Source organism: Anopheles arabiensis, chromosome 2 (genome assembly GCF_016920715.1).
Source record: "Anopheles arabiensis isolate DONGOLA chromosome 2, AaraD3, whole genome shotgun sequence".
Lineage (NCBI taxonomy): Eukaryota > Metazoa > Arthropoda > Insecta > Diptera > Culicidae > Anopheles > Anopheles arabiensis.
Window position 1 is genome coordinate 102,974,798 of NC_053517.1, and position 20,495 is coordinate 102,995,292.

The 20,495-nt window shown below is 43.0% G+C and overlaps 2 protein-coding genes across 6 annotated transcripts in view; both read left to right on the forward strand.

Moving 5' to 3' along the window:
• Positions 1–3,987, forward strand: part of LOC120893461 — a 33,598-nt gene extending 29,611 nt beyond the window's left edge. For all 4 annotated transcript variants that reach the window (XM_040295376.1, XM_040295379.1, XM_040295377.1 and 1 more), the window contains exons 14-17: positions 238–334; positions 981–1,126; positions 1,393–1,629; positions 3,295–3,987. In XM_040295376.1, the coding sequence (XP_040151310.1) occupies positions 238–334; positions 981–1,126; positions 1,393–1,629; positions 3,295–3,465 (651 nt within the window). In that variant the 3' untranslated portion in view covers positions 3,466–3,987. The remainder of the gene's footprint in view (positions 1–237; positions 335–980; positions 1,127–1,392; positions 1,630–3,294) is intronic.
• A 10,307-nt stretch (positions 3,988–14,294) lies between these two features.
• LOC120893462 (angiopoietin-related protein 1-like) lies at positions 14,295–15,811 on the forward strand. 2 transcript variants are annotated; one of them, XM_040295381.1, is made up of 3 exons: positions 14,295–14,829; positions 14,899–15,229; positions 15,300–15,811. In XM_040295381.1, the coding sequence occupies exons 1-3, from the start codon at positions 14,466–14,468 to the stop codon at positions 15,430–15,432; spliced, it is 828 nt and encodes a 275-aa protein (XP_040151315.1). In that variant the 5' UTR covers positions 14,295–14,465; the 3' UTR covers positions 15,433–15,811. The 2 variants fall into 2 exon arrangements, with proteins under 2 accessions (XP_040151315.1, XP_040151314.1); XM_040295380.1 differs by having other exon boundaries at positions 14,297–15,229.
• Positions 15,812–20,495: the final 4,684 nt, after the last annotated feature.

Consider the following 20,495-nt stretch of genomic DNA (forward strand, 5'->3'; position numbering starts at 1 on the left):
TGTGGTAGTAGTAATAGCGGGAACGGTGGGTAGAAAATCGACGCACGACGTCGTTCGTGTTACCGGGAACCAATTATTGGGGAAGAAGTATCAAACCGCCACTGCTATAATTGGATCACTTGCTCACGGGAACGGTTTCCGTAGAAACGGTACCGATCTGACAAACAGTTTGACAGTTATGAAACGTCAAAAACATCGTTTATCGTTTTCTCATTCAACGTATATCCGTTTTTATAGGGAAACGCGCACGTGGTTTACAATGGGTCTTTCTACTATAACGAGCGTAACTCGCCCCGCATCGTCAAGTACGATCTGAACGTGGAACGACAGACGGGTAAGTACAGGATGGTATTTATCGCAAGTTGCATGTTTTCAATGTTTAATTTTAGTCGGAAAATAGTTGAAAGGGTTTTTTTTTATTGTGGATTCGGATTTCGTAGAAAGATCCGTATACAAGATGTAGTGTTGAAAAGAGTGAAATGATTATGGTAATGGCATTCTTAGTAATTTACTACATAGTTTATGCCTTCCGGATAAGCCGTAGCTACCACAATGGACGGCAAAACAAACATTTATTCAAAGCACATTTCTTGTAACCAGTATAAAATACTCATCCGAACCAAATATTCTAAGTAAAGCTTTGAAGCTTAGCTCAGTTGTTTTGAAACCATTTTAGATTGCATACATTTGTTCGGGTTTTCAGAATTATTTCATAAAATACACAACATCCCATGTCCTTAGTGTGGATTTAAATTCAGCACGTTCCCATTCTTTGTATTGGAGTAATCCTGTTGTTTCCCATTTCTCCTGATAATGCTTTTGTTTTACCATCCTCCTCATGTGGGAACAATATTTTAATCTATTTTCGGGAAAATACCACCAACAATAAGTTTTATGTGGGTAGAGTAAATGCAGCCCTCTTCTAATGTGGACTTCCTATGTGGTTCCAATTTCTTTCTCTCTCTCTCTTATTTCGACAGCAATGAACGAGCTGGAGGGTGTCACCACGAACGGTTCCAATTATCTGTACACTACCGAAATTAATTACATGGACTTCAACGTGGACGACAATGGACTGTGGGTAATTTACGGGACGCCCGATTCGAACAACACAATGGTTGTCAAGGTAGGAGCGAGATTAATCATTTGTTTTCCCAGTTTCCTCGTCGTGGAAACATTCTTTCCCTTGGATGCTGTGTACTCCACCACTACCGTTAGGGGCTCCTGGGGGTTGACAGTTTCGAGTTTGGAGTTGGAATAGAGTGCTAACGCTCTCGACCGAGTCCCCCAGAGGAAGGGGGGAAACAGTTGTGTAACGGAACGTGTACTGTGTGTCTTAATTCCTTTTCTGTGCTTCCCTCTTTTTCTCTCTGTCTCTCTTCCTCCATCCAGCTCAACGAAAACAATCTCACGGTACAGTACGGGTGGAACATTAGCGTAAATCATCACAAGGTGGGCGAAATGTTCATCGTGTGCGGTGTCCTGTACGCGATCGATTCCGTCACAGAGCGGAACACCAAGATCCGGCTGGCGCTCGACCTCTACCACAGCAAGCTGCTGGACGTGAGCCTTGCCTTTACGAACCCATTCCGCAAGACGACCACCGTGGGGTACAATTTCAAAAACAAGGTAAGTCTGGGGAGGTGGGATGGAGCGTGTGGAGAGATAGTGGTGTTTTGGGAATTTCTTTCCAATTGCGGAAGCGACCGATTAGACAGGCAAACGGGGAATTGGAGCATGAAGAAGAGAACACTAAAGCAAGAAAAAACTTTACTACTGCCAACGATCCTGTCCTGCCGGAAGTTGTGCCGTCGTGCAGGAGCTGCACCTTCCTCCTGCTACGACAAGTATCTATAATTAATGAGACAATCAGTTACACAAGTTCTGGAGTGTGTGTGTGAGAGAGAGAAAGAAGGAATGCGAGCTTTTGTTGTTTTTTTTTTTGTTGTTGTTGTGCTTCCTGTTCCATCGCAATCAGGGAGGATTCTGCTTCCCATAGCGCAAAGCACTAGTTTGTTGCCCTTTGTTTGATGTTGTGGAATTACTGGCTGGAAATTGGACACCATCCAAAAGCAGAAACGATGCGGGCAAGAACCAGCAGGACAGCGAGCAGCAGCATGAAGGGTATGGAGGCAGGGAGCAAAAAACTCTGCCGTTCCCTATGTAACTACAAGTAATGACGATACCATTTAGTTAAAAGAGAACAAATGATCTCAAATTTGATGCACTATATCTTGCAGCTGCCCTCGGGGCGTACCTACAGTCGTGCCGGTGGTTCCATTTCCCTTCAACTTGTACTATGTTTGTTGGGAGGAAATAGTTATCCCTATTGGGATGGTGGGTGATGCGATGACACACCCACACACACCCACACACACCATAGCAATGAGTTGCTCGACTTTGATTTAGTAAATTGTAAATCGTCGCATTTGCTGTGCTTTGCTTTGCCCACCCTCGGGGAAGAAAGGGCTTCCCTGTGGCTCTGGCGCAGCTGAGATACGTACAGCCACTTAAAATGGTTTTGATATATTGCATTACTTATTTGCATACCCAATTGTGGTAAGGTTTTGTGGTGCTCAGAAATCTAGCATATCGCTGTTTGATCCATTGTACAGTGCAAGCTGGGTGGGAATTTCGTTTGATAATTTAAGCTTCTCCTCGCTTACCCTCGTGTTCTTTCGTGTTTCGGAGACAGAAATGTACGAAAAAGCTCTAGGGCAAGCACCATTCTATTCCAACTGTTGGGTATTCCAAGTGGCTACCCCCGGTACGATTTCTCCCGGGAGGAAATTAATTTCCTTAGATCAACAACTTTTCTTTGCATCTATGGGAAATCAAATTAAATTGGTTCGTCCCGACCTGGCCCTGTTCGGCCGTTCAGTGTAGCAAGCTTCCAACCGTTTTTTTCTTCTCTTCTCTTCCGTCGAGAGGGTGTTACGCTCACTTCACGCAAACGAAAGTAGCCTAATCAAATATTGAACTTTGAACACGGTCGAACTTTGCCTGGGTTTGCGAAAAAGAAATAAATATTCCTCCCACATTCGTACACAAACACACATACACACACACACATTCAAAAGGGAAGTAAACAGCGAGCATCAAAGGGCAGGAAGGTTTTTATCGCTAACAAGTGACTTCTTGTGATACTGTATCCTGCTTATCTCGTACGTTTTCCGTCCCTCGATGTTGTCCTTTCCTCTGCAGAATTCTTTACTAAACTTGCTCCTGGGCTCATCCATCTTTTTTGCTGTTCTTCTTCTTCTTCTTCTTGTTTTTGTTTCCATCCTCCAACAGGAACTGTACACATGGGACCGGGGCAATCAGTTGACCTACCCGATACGGTACCACGAGATAGGCTACAATACGACCGCCACCGAGAAGGCGGACGACGGTTTGAACCCGCAGATGCAGACCGGATACGACATTTACAACGATCACGACGCCGAAACGGAGGATGTACGCTAATGCGGCCACTGTCGCCTGGGGAACGGAGAAGGGAGAAAAGGACACATGACACATGACAGGTCGCTTCACTTTCGCTTAGGCTGCGGTTCCATTCCCTTTTTGTACGGTTGTGGTGTTTTTTTTGTGGGGTTTTGATTTTGTTTAGAGACAAAAAGTTTTTTCCTCTTTTTCTTCGCATGGTTGGGTAAAATGCAAATCTTTTGCCTAGTACAGCCCGGCACCGTAGTTTGACAAACTTTTTCTTTGCCCCCCCCCCCCCCCGTCTGATTGGAGGACATATTTATATGATGGTGAAATGTCCGGCTATGGGTGATGCGACGACAGATAGAATTTATTCGATCCCTCGCTCACCATGTTTACAAGAGCGGGCGGAGAGGAAACGAAAGCAGAATAGAAAAAAGAGAACGACTAGGTGAAGGTAGAAACTGACGTGAACATATTTTGAAATGTTGGTATACAAAGCACATACACCTATATACAGATTAAGGGAGAGAAAGAAGGTATCAGATGAATCAACAAAAATAACTACCAAAAAAGAACAGATAATCACTCCAATGGAAAAGTGAAAAAGAGAATTAGGACTTGAAGTTTTCTTACAACAAAAACAAAGCAAAAAAAAAAACAAAACAAACAAGCGGTAGTTATTGTAAAGCAAAGGAAAGAGAAAGCAACAGCAGATGTAAAATAAATAAAAGCCTAAATTCAAAAGAAAACAGATGTAACAGATGATGCGCTGAGTCCTGCGGGAAAATAATCATTCAAATGTCGGGAAAGAAACGGGTTAATTAAAACAAACAAATAGCTACCGGAATGCTGCGAAGCAACAGCTTGCTAATCCTCCCTTTTTTGTGTGTTTGATGGTATCCGTTCGTAACACCAGCTTCATTCCACGTCGTGTCCGTGGGTTGTTCGTTCGGGTTTTGGGCTTTTACCAGAGTTCGGGTTTCGCATGATGATATGGTGTGGTTTGCATGTACTCCCTTTGCATTTCAGCGCGTTGCTGTCATGACGATAGCCGCAAAACCACCATCATCAATAACTCGCATCCGGCGTGTGTATGTGTGTGAGTGAGTTTAGCGGTTTGATCGTCCGGACACTGTGGACAGTTTCGTGAAGCGTGTGTTCATGTGTAAGAAAGATTGGGAGCTGAAAATGTAATTAAAAGCACAACGATAACACTAATCCCACACAGTCAGCGTGTGGTTGGGTAGGGAAATGTTTCCTGCGAGATGTTATTAAGAGGATTTATCGATTTTTGCATTCTATACTTTGTCTATTTTTGTCTATTATTACGCTTATTGGGTTTGCTCTTTTTATGTCCGAAACATTAGTCACATAGTGCTTCTCTAAAACCTATGTAAATCGTTGGACTTGTTCAGGAACATTACCCCACAGCATAGCCGACTTTGATTAAAAAGCTTTTCCGCGTAGAGCTTTCACTTGTGATCTGGATGGCAACCAAATGTCCAACCATTTTTAAGGAAAGGAATGCTTCTTGTTTTGCAAAAGCTCACTCGAAACCCCTGAACCTGCCCGAGTGCGTTGCGCTGCAATCAATTATGTTTGTAATTAATTTCGCAAACCAATCAATTTAACTTCCTCGTCAATTGTACAGGCGTCCACCAGCCCCGTGGCGTGGCTATGGTTGCTGGGAAACCATAATGAGTTTTTAAATCATTCTCCCCCAAATCATTATCATCGTTGGGGCAGAGATTCGGTGAAGAGATTCCGGCGGGGCATTGATTCACTTTCAGTTGACTTAAGGTTCATCTGGCCTGTTTCGGGGGAACAATTGTTGTTGTTGTTGTTGTTGTTGTTGTTGTTGTTGTTGTTGTTGTTGTTGTTGTTGTTGTTGTTGTTGTTGTTGTTGTTGTTGGCTTTAACACTTTGCCTTTACTGAGCGCCAAGAGCCAATGCGGGCGAATATGCTATTATTGACTTAACGCCTTCGGATTTCGGCAATCTGTTCCGGCTGCTAAGCTTTAACCTTCAGCGCGCTCATCACCCCACAGCCCAGGGGAAAGATTAATTGATGGGCTTGATACTTGATGCCTTTGGTGCGGTGATGGGATGAGTAGCAGCATCCTCACAGTCACTTGTTTCAAGCGCACAGTAACGGTCCGCTCGCGCTCGCTTACTGGGAGCCATTTTTGGCACGAGTCTTCGAAGAGCCCTTATTGACAGATTGATAAATGACCCTGTGCCACGGGACACGATTGGATTCCTGTGCGGGGGTAAGGCGCTAGGGAAAGAGGGAAGAGGCGACTTTAAGAGTTAAATATTTGCCCTCTGGTCACTCTTTCTCTCCCTTGGGTTGAGTGCTGTTGCGAGAGTGCTTGTCAAGAACAAGTTGAAGGTAAGAAGCACTTCACGCCAAAGCTTCAGCAAACCATTATCGAACAGGCTGCAGATGTTGCGCGGCAAAACTATTCAAGATGCTTTACAATTTATCATCATATTGTTTTGTTTTTTTTTTAATCATGCTGCTCTACTGCTTTCGCGTTGCGAGCATCTGTACAATCCGTCTCACTTCAAGCGTTGACAGTAATGGATGCCATTTTTATTGCCACCGACACTGGTTCAGCGGCACAGCGTGTGCGATGTGACATGTGACGATGGCGACCCGGTTCGCTGTGGCAGTAAGTTTGAAGTGAACCCCAACAAGCAACTAAAGAAAAGAAAAGCACGGGGACAGCAAAAAACTATCAAACAAAGAAAACAAATTCGCCGGTTCAACTTGTTTACAGCACGCAAGATAGTGCACGGCATGATAAATCGAGCCTTTTAAAGTGTGATCCCACCCCCTACTCTCCGCCTAAGCTGCTCTTAACGAGTACTTCTTTTTCTAACCATCCGCAGCTGGAGTAACTTCTATGATTGTGCTTGGGGAAAAAGTCATTCGTTTCTAGTACATTTCATCGCTTTGTGTGGTGCTGTGCGGCCCTTGTACTACAACAGCATTACTTACAATCACTGATGATGATCATCATCATTCTCATCATCTTCCCGGGTGAGAGTTTAGCAGACGTCAGCAAGAAGCAACAATCGCCGGAGAATGGATAAAGGTCTCGAAAACGAAAACGAGCGGCTCTCGGAGAGTGTGTATGTGTGTGTGTGTGTGTGTGTACATCATTGTGTTTATTCTTTCCTATTTCGCTAACATAATTGTGTTCGAGCGGCTGCTCGCTGAGGGAAGGGGAATGTTGCACCCAGTTCAGAGTTTGGTTATTTTTCATTGCCATTTGCCGGAAACAGATCCGGTTCGCTTTGCTGGTTCATATGTTATACCTTTTTTCACGTTTTTTTGTTGCCAAACGAACAAATAGAAGAACTTGGCAAGAGAACTATAAGTGTGTGTGTGTGTGGCTTCGAATGATATTGCCCGGGGAACATGTGTTGTTCTGTAAGAGGCTAAATCTTGCTGCTCTTTGTCTTATGAAAGATGAACAGAAACTAAAATGGTGCATGAGATCTGGGTGTGGTAAGGTGAAGGCAAAGACGATGGGTTCGGGTGATGCGATGAGCCGAGATAATAAACCATTTTGTGGTGATGGTGGGAAACGAAACGTCTCACTACTATTCTGCAGCTCGAATTGTGTGCACTTGTTTGTGATGCTTTGGTGGTGGTCGTGTACGGAATGATTGTGTGCTGGAAAAGGCGGAAAAACAAGGTTGTTTAATTTACTCTACATGGCACAAAGTGTTGATGCCGCTCATGATAAGTGAGTGTAGAAGACGAGCTTTCTATTTTTATGTGGTTATGAGTTTTAAACTTTGGTTTAAATCATGCTATTTCGTTCAACTCAAAAAAGAGTTATTGTTTGTTTTCCTTATCATCTAAACGAAAAAGGATTCTTTGGGAGGAATGTTATAATATCTCTTTGTTGAACAATAAATACATCACTGTGATGTCGATCAAGAGCAAACAATATTTCAATTATATAGTTGAATAATCTTGTCACCATCTGAAATACGATATCTAATAATATTGCATCAACATTCACGAAACAACTCAAAACAATTAACGAAAGTAAAGCTGAGCATAAATCATACCACCAAGCTATAAATCAGTAAAGGTTCATCTCCAAACAAATTAATTCTACCGATGATTTATCTGCTCGCTCACCGTCTCAGACCTACGGGCAGCTGGAATCACACGAATAAAGTTGTCTACCACGACCTTTAACCTTTAGCTTCGGCTTAGTTGATGTTATTGCAAAACTTCATCAAAACCCCTAACTTAATTCTAAACCTACCAATCCGTCCACCCAGGCCATAGATTATGCAATCGATTTGGACCTGCGAATGCCATGAATATTCAAAATCGCAAGCAATTTCGTATTCTTGACCAGCTCCGACTCAGCCAGCTCACCGTAGCCAAAAGCTCCCCGGCAAGGGGTGAATGAATCGAATATTGGAGGAAGCTTGGATTTCGGGGTAACTCCCCCTGAGAGCAGAATTTTGCCTGTTGACAGTCCATTCCATCTGAAAGTTCTGTGCCCTTTTGCTAGCCCCAACCATGACTCGCTGTTTATTAGGAGCGTAAGCTAATAAGGTACAGTTCGAGCAGTATGTTGTGCTAGGCTTTCTTCTCCCTGTTTCCCTTGCGCCAATCGAAAGCAATGCCTACTACGGTGCGCTGTTTTGTTAGGCGAAAAGACGCACATCCGATCCGGTGTGATTAGGAAATCTAGGTTGTGATCGGAAACGGCTCATTAATTCCCGCTGCTTATTTGTACGAAGCTCACGTGCAATAATTAACTGTACGCTTGACAAGGAAAGGGAAGGAAGCTTGTTCGCGCTAAACATCCGCTAGAAGACGTAGAATTTCGCTGCTACAATTACATGAAAAAAAAACGTAGATTCCGCACACTCACGTCACACAGCAGGTGCCATATTACTCACGCCACAGGAAGAGCGAAAGAGGGCGAAATGGACGAAAGATTGATTCTGGTGAAAATGCTCTAATGTGCACGTCTTTTTTTGTGTGTGCTCCATTCCCCTTCCCCGTACATGGAGAGGATGGTTACATATTGTCAGAACGTGATCTTTGCCACATGCTGAGCCACGGCTGGTGGTGTGATGTCCTTTTTTTGTGCTGTGTTTTGTACAAAAATTTATTGCACTGTGAATGGATGGGTGATACATGGAAACGGCCAGAGCAGTTGGTGTAGTTAGCGTGAAAAGTGAAATATAATGTTCCGAGATTTTAACGACCACGACAAACTCGGTTCCCAGCAACTGTTTGTAGTTCGTTAAAAACTATGCTTCAAACAAGAAAGTAACATTTTGTGCGAAACAGTTTGTTTAAAACTTAGAATGTACTTTCAGCAGTTTACAGAGAGAGAGAGAGAGAGAGAGAGAGAGAGAGAGAGAGAGAGAGAGAGAGAGCGAGAGAGAGAACTTAGCTCACAGTTTCATTGCTCAAATACAAAGAAAAATTGAAACTTAATACTTAACTTTGTTTGATTGAAATTCTGATGAAAAGTGCAGTCCAGAATTGCACGAAACAACATTGCTAATTTTCATTCACTTCGCTAAAATGTTTCCTTCATTTTTGTTGAAGATTTGAAATCCACCATCGAGTATGAAACGTGCCACAGAGTCATTTTACGGATTGACTCTTGTCGGGTTTGAATCGATTTTGTGGTGGTGAAACAACTTTTCCTACCAATTCTGCTACCGATTGGTACGGGTTAGCCTGATAAGTATCGCCATTTGACGAACACTTTTATCATCGCTCAAGTGAAATGGATGTGAAGAATGGCTCAAACGCTTCAGAGAGCGTATATGTGTACGTGGGGGAATGTACGTACGCCACCGTAGTATAGCATTGTGTTCTGCTTTTGCATGGGAACAGGGGAACAGCAGAACAGAACTGTGTATTTTCAATTGATCGAATCGTATCGGTTTGATAAGCCGCTGCGGTTTGGGACAGGTTTGCAAATAATCCACCGTTGATTGGCAATTTAAAGTTTAAAGTGTGCAGTTGCTGCTGTAGTACCACTGAGGGAAGGGGAGGCAGTTGGTCGGGCGAAAGAAAGAGAGCTATCAGTGCTGGAGTTGGGTTTTGGAGGTTATCGGCAATCGAAAATAGCCGTTCGTTGGTGGTTTTTTCAAAGTAGGGTTGGTCGGGTGTTGGAGCATTGTATAGTTTTCGTGATTATGTGGGAGATGGTTAAACTATTTGTAACTATTTTAAGTAAGGATGAAATTTAAAGAAAAGTTATAACGTTTCATACTATTTTGGATTAAATTTTGAATGTCCTATCAGTTGCTTATGATGGCTTAGAAAGAAATTATCAATTTAATCGACTGTCCCGTTGACTGTCATTCATAAATCAAGCTTTACCTAGCTTTAATATTCATCATCCTGCTCTACTCACCATCTTCCATTTACTACATACTTTTACTGCTCTCGGAAGCGGTATTAGTTAAAGCAACCAACAAAAAAAAATTTCTCCATTTTGAACGACACACAGCTCGCTCTTCCACGACACAGGTAATTTATTGAGTGAGAAACAAGTCATAATTAATGCACGGCTGAAACTTTACCTTAATTGAGAGTGCAAAAACCCCAATCGAAGGAAGGAGGAGACATTGCAAGCGGGAATAGGGTAACCGGGGCGATAGAATGTAGACATGAAGTAACACAATGCTGGCGTGAGGGGTGTAAAAACGAAAAAGGAACCGGTGCAAGTAAACGATACGACGAACAACGACGACGATGGCGAGACAACGAGAAAAGTTTCATCCAGACAATGTAGCACCTTTTTTTATTCGACTGACGTGAAGATGAATTTAGAACATTAATAATGACATTGCTTTTTCTCTTTGAATTCCCTTGTCGCTTGAAGTTGTGAAATGGAGCAGGAAAAAAATGACAAGCGTGATAGCGCGACTTTCGTTATTTTTAAACAGATAAATTATAATGATGAGACATTTTATGCTATTCGTATTGTGAGTGACTGAAGCGAGGAATGAAATTAATTAATACTATCTTTAAACATTGGTTTTTGTCAGAAGAACTAGCACGCGTTTTAAAAATGACTGATGCGTGAACTAAGCGCTGCCTGACAGCTAACGAAAGCTCAGTAGGGATGGCATGCTTTGAGCGTCCATCGTGTAATTATGAAAGCGTTACTCGGGACAGCAACATCAGTTGACACTGCCTCCGTTTGATGTTGCTCATCGCGTCAGCTCGACAACCGATTCTAAAGAACTAGAATAACATTACTGAAATTATTATTCCTTGCGCAAAGTGGAACGCAATACCGACGCTAACCGTACCAAAATGTGCACCGCACACCATATTGCCACCGAGTTACAGTTGCCACGGCTACGGCCGGTTCGCCCGGATGCATTATGAATCATTTTTCGGAATGATAACGATTTCGACGCTACGTCTTCCAGTCGATGTAACATCAAAGCGATATCGCTTGCATCGCCAGCGAGCGAGAAGACCCACTCACAGCCGAAGGTCGAAAGGGTACGATACAAAGCTACGATAAAGCAATGGCATTGAGAACGCGAACGAACGGAGCAGGGCAGGGCCATTCCTCAATGGCAAAGCACTCAAGTAGATAGTTTTCGTCCGTTTTAGAAATTCATCAAAACATCAGCACAGCCTCACCGATGGGACGTGGTGCTTTGGTGCGGTGTTCCGGGTTTCAAGTCGGTAGCGTTTGAAACGAAAATTATACCACGTGGTGGTTTTGGTAATGTGAATGAATGATAGCATCCGGTCGTGGTGGAGATTTCATCGTATTGATGATGGTGTTTCTATGAAGCGTTTTCAATGAAATTATGAAACGTTTCTCAGAGGAAGTAGTAGATATTTTGGATGAGGAAATATCTTACGCTGATGAGTGGTTTCTACCAGCGAGGACAAATTTTAAATAATTAAAAAATTCAAAGATTTCCTCTTGATCATTCGAATAATCGAGTTTACTTTTAAATTCGTCACTAGAACTCTATTAGCGTCATTTCGTTGGCATGTTTGATTGATTTGTTTTGTTATGGTGCAATTCGTGCTTCTCTGTTCCCAATTATTATTATGTTTCTTATTATGTTTACAGGGCTTCTCAAGGGGGTTTCGTTGTTTCCCGAAAATTTGTGGATGCCTTCCATAGCTATTTGGTTTGTTTCCACAATTAATTGGATATTTCCAAGAATTTTTTGTATCTTTTGTATTGATTTCATATTTTCGATTGTATTTCCAAAGCATTTATTTATGCTATTGTGAACTCATGTTAGCGCACCGATTGAAAGCTTTTAGCATCGTTCATTAAAATAGAATAAATATTGTCATGATAAATGATAATTATTGGGATCAGTGTAATAACGTTTAAACCGTTTTTATTTTATTTTACAACTTACACACAATATGCGTGACGTTCTAATGCTTTTAATCGCATCGTATCATCCATTATTATACAACGTTATTATCAAACACACACAAAAACCATACACAACCACCCTCCCGGCCGGAGTCAGCTTATTGTTTGTCGGCATTGGTAAGCAATCCTACCATGCCGGTTAAATATCCAATTTAGACACGGAAATTAGAACAAATCCAATTGTGACTAACCCTCCCCGCACAATAATGCAACATTTCATTCCAATGAATCGAATAAAGCTAAAACTCAGCTTTGTAGGTCCCATTTGTGCAGCAACGTGACATTTATTAGCAGCAGCAGCAGCATAAGCGCATTCACTGACAAATAAATAACGCAAGCGGGCGCGCGCGGGCCAATGCAATCGCGGGAAAATGAATGCGTCCGGGTGGGTTGCAAAGAACATTGCAAATTAGTTTGCGGGGACTGGCAACATTCAATCAGCTTTCAATTAGTGCAAGCACGTGTTTGGTGTGCTTGCGGTGAAGGATAGAGCAGAAATGAAGGGGGAGGGGGGGGAAGGAGAAAAAGGCTTGATAACAATTTACATGTGCAGCTCGGCTTGATGAAATCGTGGTCAAAGGATTGCCCGGAGAGACCCGTCTCCTGCATTTGCCTCTCTTGCATAATACCCCAATCGCCAGTCAGCCGGATAATAGTGCATAATCTGTGCACATTCCACTAACACTCCAGCATTCCACTGCCCCATTCTCACGGTGATAAATATTTCATTTGCATTAAGCATGGTAATCGGGTGATGAATAAGGCATGAATAGTTCAAGCTCCTCGTGTAATTACTTTAATGTGTTTGCATCACCGCCCACCATCGTTATTTGCATGGTCGGGGGAGTTTTTTTTTGTTTTGTTTTGTGGCTGCCTTTTTCCAGGGAACCCATCCGACCCAACACACCGCGGGGATTCAAATTTGGGCTTTGTTTGATCAAGTTTCACCAACACACACACACACTCTCCAGACCCCCTGTTGCGGTTTCACATTTACTTTGTGGCATGGGAAGGTGTGCGGGGTGGAAGGAGGTTTGGGTTTTAATTAAAGTTGAGAAAATTGATAAAAATTTATGCAGTAAAAGTCAGTTTCGTACTGTTTGGTTTTTTGGGGATCATCTTATTTCCATTTTTCTTTCCCTACCCTCGGGCACCATTTTTGCTCTATCCCCAGCATCGTCGTCGCTTGTGTGATTCTTTCTTAAGTGCTGTTCTACTACACTGGCACCATCAAAGGAACCCGGAAGTGGGACCCCTTGCCCAGCGGGTGGGACGGGTAGATAAGTTAGTTTTTCGTGAAAGTTTTCTCATTAAACTCGAATTATCGAATGGCCATTGCTGGGCTTTCGGGGTTGAGGTTTTGGGGGTGCATACACTGGGGGTTGCACGTACGAAAGAGAAACTCGGGACAATGATGAGCTCGACAAAGGGGACAGCACCAACACCGTATTGGGGTTGAGTTGTAAGCGTAAGTTTACAGCAGTGACCATACAAGGTTTTGGAAGGTTTTGTGGTTGAATATATGAATTGTGGTGCAGGTTAAAACAAGTTTATCAATATTGATTTTGCTTTCAATTGCATCGACGTTTATGAGAAACTTCAGAGTTCAGAAGAGTGTACAGCAAAATGAATTCAGTTTCGCTCAGAGTAGTCTGGCCGGTCTCGTTCATCAACTTGTACGTCTTAACAACATGCCCGTCAAGGGTTCAAGCCTCAAATGGACCGTATTCCCATACAATAAGTCACTGAAAGTCAAGCCCACTAGTGGTACAAGCAGGCCTTGAACGACGGTTGTTGTGCCAAAGAAAAAGAAATCTCCGAGGCAAAGTGTGTCATGTTGTGTCAGGTATACCTCAAAAACCAATGCAAAGTAATCTCCAAATAAGTGTATGTATTGCTATTAATGTTTAGACATTGTCAATAGGTTCCAACAGCAGCTTGACGTGAGAAAGCATTTCTTTCTTTCCTCAAGGTTATTTGTAAACATACCTAGATTACGAAACACAGCATTCAAAACAGCACCTCAGAGAAGCTTAGGACATAGTATTGAATAGAATTGACCTTGCCTTACAGGGTTTTTCAAGTCAGATCGATGTGAAATAACGTTTTGCTCGCGACGAATAACAATGTTTACATTCGAAACTGACTTGAAAACCCCTGTATGTCCCTTATTCATGTATTAATTTCGTTAATTAATATGTAACAACGTTCCTCTTACACGTTCTAATTCTGCTGCATTACTCTAAATTAAATAGCAATCAGTCAGTGAAGTCATAACAATTCATAACACTGATCGATCTACCACCACATAGCGTCTTATCGCTGCCACTTATTTTGCATCTCATCACAGTATAAGAATGTATGTGTGTGTGTGTACGCCTTCAAACAGTACAAAAATGGGCAACCGATAGGAGGGGTCAGCTCAATTATGGCCAGCTCTGTGATTCCCTGGGGTTCCCAGTCCCACATCCATGAGCCGGCGATAGTGTGATTACGGTCGAGAAGAGTCTAATAGAATCGAATTCCTCCTACAAATCAGTGTTGGTGTACAATCCGAATCGTGCAGTTGATGTTAGTTTAGTGCGCAAAACACGCCTGGAGATGCGTTCCACTCTTGGCAGCTTGTTAATAGTGTTTATCATCTGTTTCGAGACTGAATCACAAGGTTCCGGCTATGGATACGAGATGATCACGGCCCGACTCGACTCCCTGCAGGGTCTGGAGTCGGATCTGCTCACCTACACCAACGACACAGTACAGCAGCTGTCCAAGATGGTACAGCTGCTCACGCGAATGCAGTTGAACGGGTCGGGCAATCCAGCAGCAGTACCGGGCTTGGCAGTGCCCGTGGGAGCGTCCTGTCGTGATGTTCCCTCCCGCGTGTCCGGCATCTATCGTATCGATCCGGACCATCCGTTCAACGAGCCGATGACGGTACTGTGCGAGCAGCAGTACGAAGGTGGCGGTTGGACCGTCATTCAGCGACGGTTCGATGGGTCGGTAAACTTCTTCCGCGACTGGCAGGACTACAAGCGTGGATTCGGCACACTGCACGGTGAGTTTTGGCTGGGATTGGAGCAGATCTACCGGCTGACGAATGTGGCCCCGCACGAGCTGGCTGTGGTGATGGAGGATTTTGACGGTGTAAGCGTGGCGGCACGATATCAAAAGTTCCGCATCGGAGCGGAAACGTTAAACTACGGTGTGATGGAGCTGGGCAGCTGTAATCCTTGCGGTGCGGGGGATTCGATGCGAATCCACCTGAACGAAAGCTTCTCGACGTACGATCGCGATCGAAGCAAGGCGGCGTTTAACTGTGCTGCGGTGTTTAAGGGCGGCTGGTGGTTCTATCGCTGCCATCGATGGTATGTGAGAAGTGTTGCAATTCACCTGGTGTACAGGGTACAGTTTTGTGTGAACTTTGTATACTTTCAGCAATCTGAACGGAGAGTATCTGAAGGGAAAGTTAACCGAAGCCCAGGACTCCCAGGGTTTGATGTGGATGGATTTCCGTGGGGACAAATATTCACTCAAATCAACAAAGATGATGATACGACCGATAAAGTGATAGTGTGGAGAATGAATCTATGCTGGCTGCTACTACTTTGACCGTAAGAGGACACAGTTGCCTGTTTGTAGTGAAGAGTGATAATGTTGAGGAAGTGTTTAATATACATGTTGGAATGGTTTTGTTTTGTTCTAAAGTATGCAACGTATTTGTCTATTTACCGTTTTTTTAATGGTTCCATGAGACAAAACTAGAGATTATCGAAAGTGGCATTTCTTCCAGTCATTAGCAAAGCGATTACCGGTTGAAGCGGCTTTCGTGGCCTAAGGCTCCACGATTGATATCGCTTTATATGTATCAGCTTAAAATTATTATCTCTAAATAGCTCTGCAATGGAGCAAGAAATAAACTCTTCAGTACGCTCTGAACATCTCCAAAACTGACCAAAACAATATTTCGAGCATGAGAAAATAGTAACAAATAGAAATCATGTTCAAGTTCTTTAAAAAAACCCACCGGCTGTCTAAAAAAGACACCCTCGTGTTGTAGCGAAAGAGCACGGTAATTGAATAAGTCAAAAGTTTTTAATTAATTTTCTTCCACTCTTCCCCATTCCAAAACTTTGCATGCGTGGGCGGCAAAGCAGCACCATTAGCAAGTGGCGACAGTTTTCAGCGAGCGACACATCAGGGCAGTTGTGCTGCACTTTCTGTGAGTAGAAAAGTTTAAAGCAAAGCTCGACTGCAAATGACACCGCTGCTGAGAGCGATGTACCAGCATGATGGAAATGAAGATTAATACCTTGCTTATCCGTTTCAAGCCTCCCAGGCTACTGGACCGGCCATGCAAAATGGGTGCCTGAATATTAGCAATATGGGATTAAAATCTTAGGACAATGAACTGTCAACATGTTACAGAAGAGGGAAAAAAGAAACAAACAGACACCGCTTCAGTCACGTTTATTGCGATGGATGATGATGGTTTTTACCCAGCAAAATAACTAGATCGCTACCATATTGATTACCTCACTCACCGTATGGAGCATTGTAATTATGGTCAGCTTCCCCGCCATCAATCCCTCGTGCGGTATGTGGTTTACATGCAAAAGAGAGATTAAAAAAACAACTCTCCAACCCAATATTCGTTCCCGTGTAGGAGAAAATCCAAAAATAAACCATATAAAACATTATTCCCACACTTCAAACCCGGTCCCACACTCATGCGAAGCTGCCCACAGAGGGATATAGCTTCGCTCAACAAAGCGTTGGTCAGAAGTGGGCCGCCATTTTTTCCCCATCACACACCCATGTACAGTTCCACGAAATAAGGGAATGAGTGATTCGCATAACAAAGTCACCTACCATGATGGTAAAGTTGGTGCATATGGTTCCGCTTGCTCGCTCTCTCGCTTCCTGTTCCACTTTTTGGTTTTGCGTTTTCACTTCAATCATCCGGTGCGGTGTGGTAAAATACTTCATCACGAACGAGGTCGCATTTGAATCAAATAACAACAAAACAGAACAAAAAAAAAAAAGAAAGAGAAAGAAAAGCAGCACAAAATCCGAAAGCATAATCCCTTTGAAACGTGAAACGTGAGCTGGGCCGTGCTGTGAGGATGGATCTCTATTGTTGCGATGCAAACCTTAGTAGTTACCCTAGCAACAAAGCTAAGAGTGGAGGTTCGTTTACTTTGTTTGTTGTGCTTCCCGCTTCATTTTTTGTTGCTACTGCTGCTCTTTACTTTGTCTGCACTACTTCCTAATATGAAAAATTCCATGTATGCTGTGTTCGTGTGTTCGTGTGTGTGTGTGTGTGTAAGGGGCGATGCGCAGTGCCAAGCCCGCGTTGTCTTGTCGGTGTAATGATGTGAAGTCACTTGCTGTGCCGGTGAAACGTCACGTAACAATGGCGACCGACAAAGGCAAGAATAATAGAGCGTAAAATGTTCTACTTGCTCTCCAGCTGGCCTGGCTCCCATTCCTTCCCGTCACCGTTTGCTTTATCTCCTTTTGTAGTGCGGTGTGTAATGGTAGCGCGATCGTGCAAACGTAATGACCGTGGGGTCAGATTTGTTGTCGCGTAAGGAGTGTGCTTGAACGAGGGAATTGCTTTGATGTGGAGCAGTTGTGGGTTATTTTGCTATGTGAGATGCGGAAGAAAAGGAAAACAGTGCTCGTATCCCACAGAGAAAGATATTACAACATTGAAATCAAACCGCATTTTCCATAAATTGATCGAAAGATTTATATAATTTAAAATAAATTCACTACATGCACCTTTTTTCATAAACAAAAGCTCTTCCACCCTAGAACTTGAATGAGAGCTGTCCCAAAAATCTGTTCCAAAAGTTTATCGTATTAAAAAATAAGATTAAAAAGTGCCCGGAAATATAATTAAAACTCTTTTCTGCTTAAAAAAAACCTCATTCTACCTCCACACTGATATGGGGAAAATTGGTCATATAGCTTCAGCAACAACAAAAAAAAACATAACACTTGTGCTACAATGTTTACGATCCATTATTTAATAGTAGCACAACACAGCACGGAGACACTGGCAGCAATGGAGCGAAAAGTTTTTATTTTGTTACTCACTTTCTTTGCCTACCATTTGTGCTTCCTATCTACCCGTTACGCGAACTGGCAATTAATTTCCCCACAGGTTGATGGAGTATTGTTATCTCAAGCTAGGACAACACCACCACCGGCGGCGCGCGTGCACCATCGGGGCGCGCCCGGGCGGTGCACAAGTTGAAAGGACACCCATGAAAGATGTGATAACGAAATTAAATGCACGGTGGCACTCACCTTCCTCCCACAACGGCACCGGAATCGAAAAGGTGTGCAGCAGGACGAGCTTTTTTGTTGCATTCCCCGCACTTTTTTGTTATTAATTTGCACCACACTGCACTGCCCTCCTTGGAGCTTTCCCTTCCCTTCCAAACTTGATGAAGCGAATATTACCACAGCAGCTAAATTGTGCTGCCGGCACGAACGTGGGGCCAATTTTTCCTCCTGCTCTGCCTGGTTGGTGTCGTTTGAAACCATTGTTTCGAAGCAATATCTATCCGGTTGGTTTTTTTTTTTGTTTCTCACCTTTATGTCTATTGCTTTCTATTTTTTCGCTTTCCATCCCACTTGTACAAATGACTAAAATGACTTTTTAAAACAACCAGCAAAGCAAAAGGTTTAAGATTACGATACAGCAACGCCGGCCGCGGGCTCTCTGGTAGTAAGGAATGAAAAGTGTTTGGTTACATGGTACTCGACATTTTCCTTTTCCTTTTTCACTGTTTGCTCGTCGTCTGTACACGGCAAGATACACGTGTCTCATCGTTAAGTTTTATTTTCCTATCCTTCCCTTTTAAGCGTTATTCTACCATGGCATGGGAATATAAATAGATGGGAAAAACCACACGGGAAATGGCAAGAAAGGGTAATGGTGTTATCGTTTGCGAGGTGGAACCACAAAACAGGCTAGAAAGAAGAAAAAAAAACACATCACCAACAGAAGCAAAGCCAATGCCGGCAAGATGTAGTTACTGTGCCAGTACGCGAACGGATGCTGTTGAATTTTACAACGTTTAACGTCCTTTGCGCAGTTGAGTGAGAACGGGGATTGCATTTTAGTGGCCCGTGTGCACATGTTGTTTGGTATTTTGTATGTTTTATGCAGTGCGCTCTTGTGAAACTAATTAATAATGATGAGAAATGGTGATTACTGTAATTAGTTTTACATCAATATAGCAAACATATGATCCATTGTGCACGCTTTTAGTACACATTTAGTACAAAGATTACTCCACACAACAATAAATAGAATGCACGGTTTCTCCTTTTCTTCCAGTTTAATAAACTGCAGCAAACTATGTCACAACCTTAACCAAGTCATGCATATCATGTGGTTGTGACGCATACAGCATCATTAAATCCCGCTGCATGCTCCCTTGGCAGGAAGTTTCTCCACAGCTCAAATTCCATCGCTGAAAACATTTTAACATACCGAAAGGGGGAAGAAAAAATCTAGATCCACTTACTCTTTCACCATTCCTTTTTGCTTTGTACAAGGAGTAGAAAAAGTTGTTCTTAAGCCACCCACAATAATGCATCGTTTTTTACCATCCCCACCGCTGCTCCGGCTTGAGCTCGGTTATGGATTTTGATTTCGGGTTTCACACAACGAAAGTCGGTTAAAAGTTGTTCGCAAGCAACTTTGGAGGAGCAATTTATGCAGTCGTGGGTTTTTGTTGTTGTTTTTTTTGAAGGATTGTTGAGAATTGTTGAAATTGCACTGCAGTCAACACCGCGAAGGTAATGCGTATCGCAAGGAATGGAAGTTGACGGATGATGCATTTGGTTGAAAGCGTTCAACGGTGTGGTTGGCAGAATACTTTCATGTTATGTTGATTGTTTTTTTTTTTATATTGGAACGAAATTTCAATTTTCTAGCATTTATTCTCACTTGCAAACAGAAATAACCGAGAACCATGTACAAAATACAACATAAATCAACTATCACCCCAATGTCAGCGAACAGCATCCTCTCTCCATTTAAATTTTATAACAGCTTCAACAACTTTCCCCTTTTGCGAACGGCAAACAAACACAAAAAAATAGCACAGAATAGCCCAGATAAACGTTAATTAATATAAAACTGAAATTAAAACAAAAAGCACTGTCGCCTCCGCTGGCAGAACAGTTCCCTTTCGCTCAGCAGCCGGTGCTGCAGTAGGTGTTTATGTTGTGCTTGTTCGTGTTTGCTATATACTTACGCACCGCCGCTTTCCCATCCCCACCCCTCCCCCCCCTTAACTGGCTGGTACCAATTGCAGCAGTAAGCGAAATAGCGACGCTAGACACACCCGCCCGCGGTGGCTTTTTTAGAGCCTGGTTTTAGAGCGGAAAGACAGCAGCTTTCACTGGCAGCTGGCAGCGTGGCAACCGGTGCGGCCAGGGCCAATTTGTGCTGTCAGAAATTTATTTAATTTCATTTTATCTTTCTTTTTATTTCCCCTACCCCGTACATTTGCTGCATACGGTGCGAAATACACAAATGTTGCCAAGCACAAAACGTCCTATTCACTTAAAGGTAGTTATCGGGTCATTGGCAACATGGTTTGAGAG

Excerpts from the sequence above, each read along its gene's own strand:
- LOC120893462 (XM_040295380.1), top strand. The coding sequence starts at position 14,466 with ATGCGTTCCACTCTTGGCAGCTTGTTAATAGTGTTTATCATCTGTTTC. Across the intron at positions 15,230-15,299 it reads TTCTATCGCTGCCATCGATG|CAATCTGAACGGAGAGTATC; the intron begins GTATGTGAGAAG and ends GTATACTTTCAG.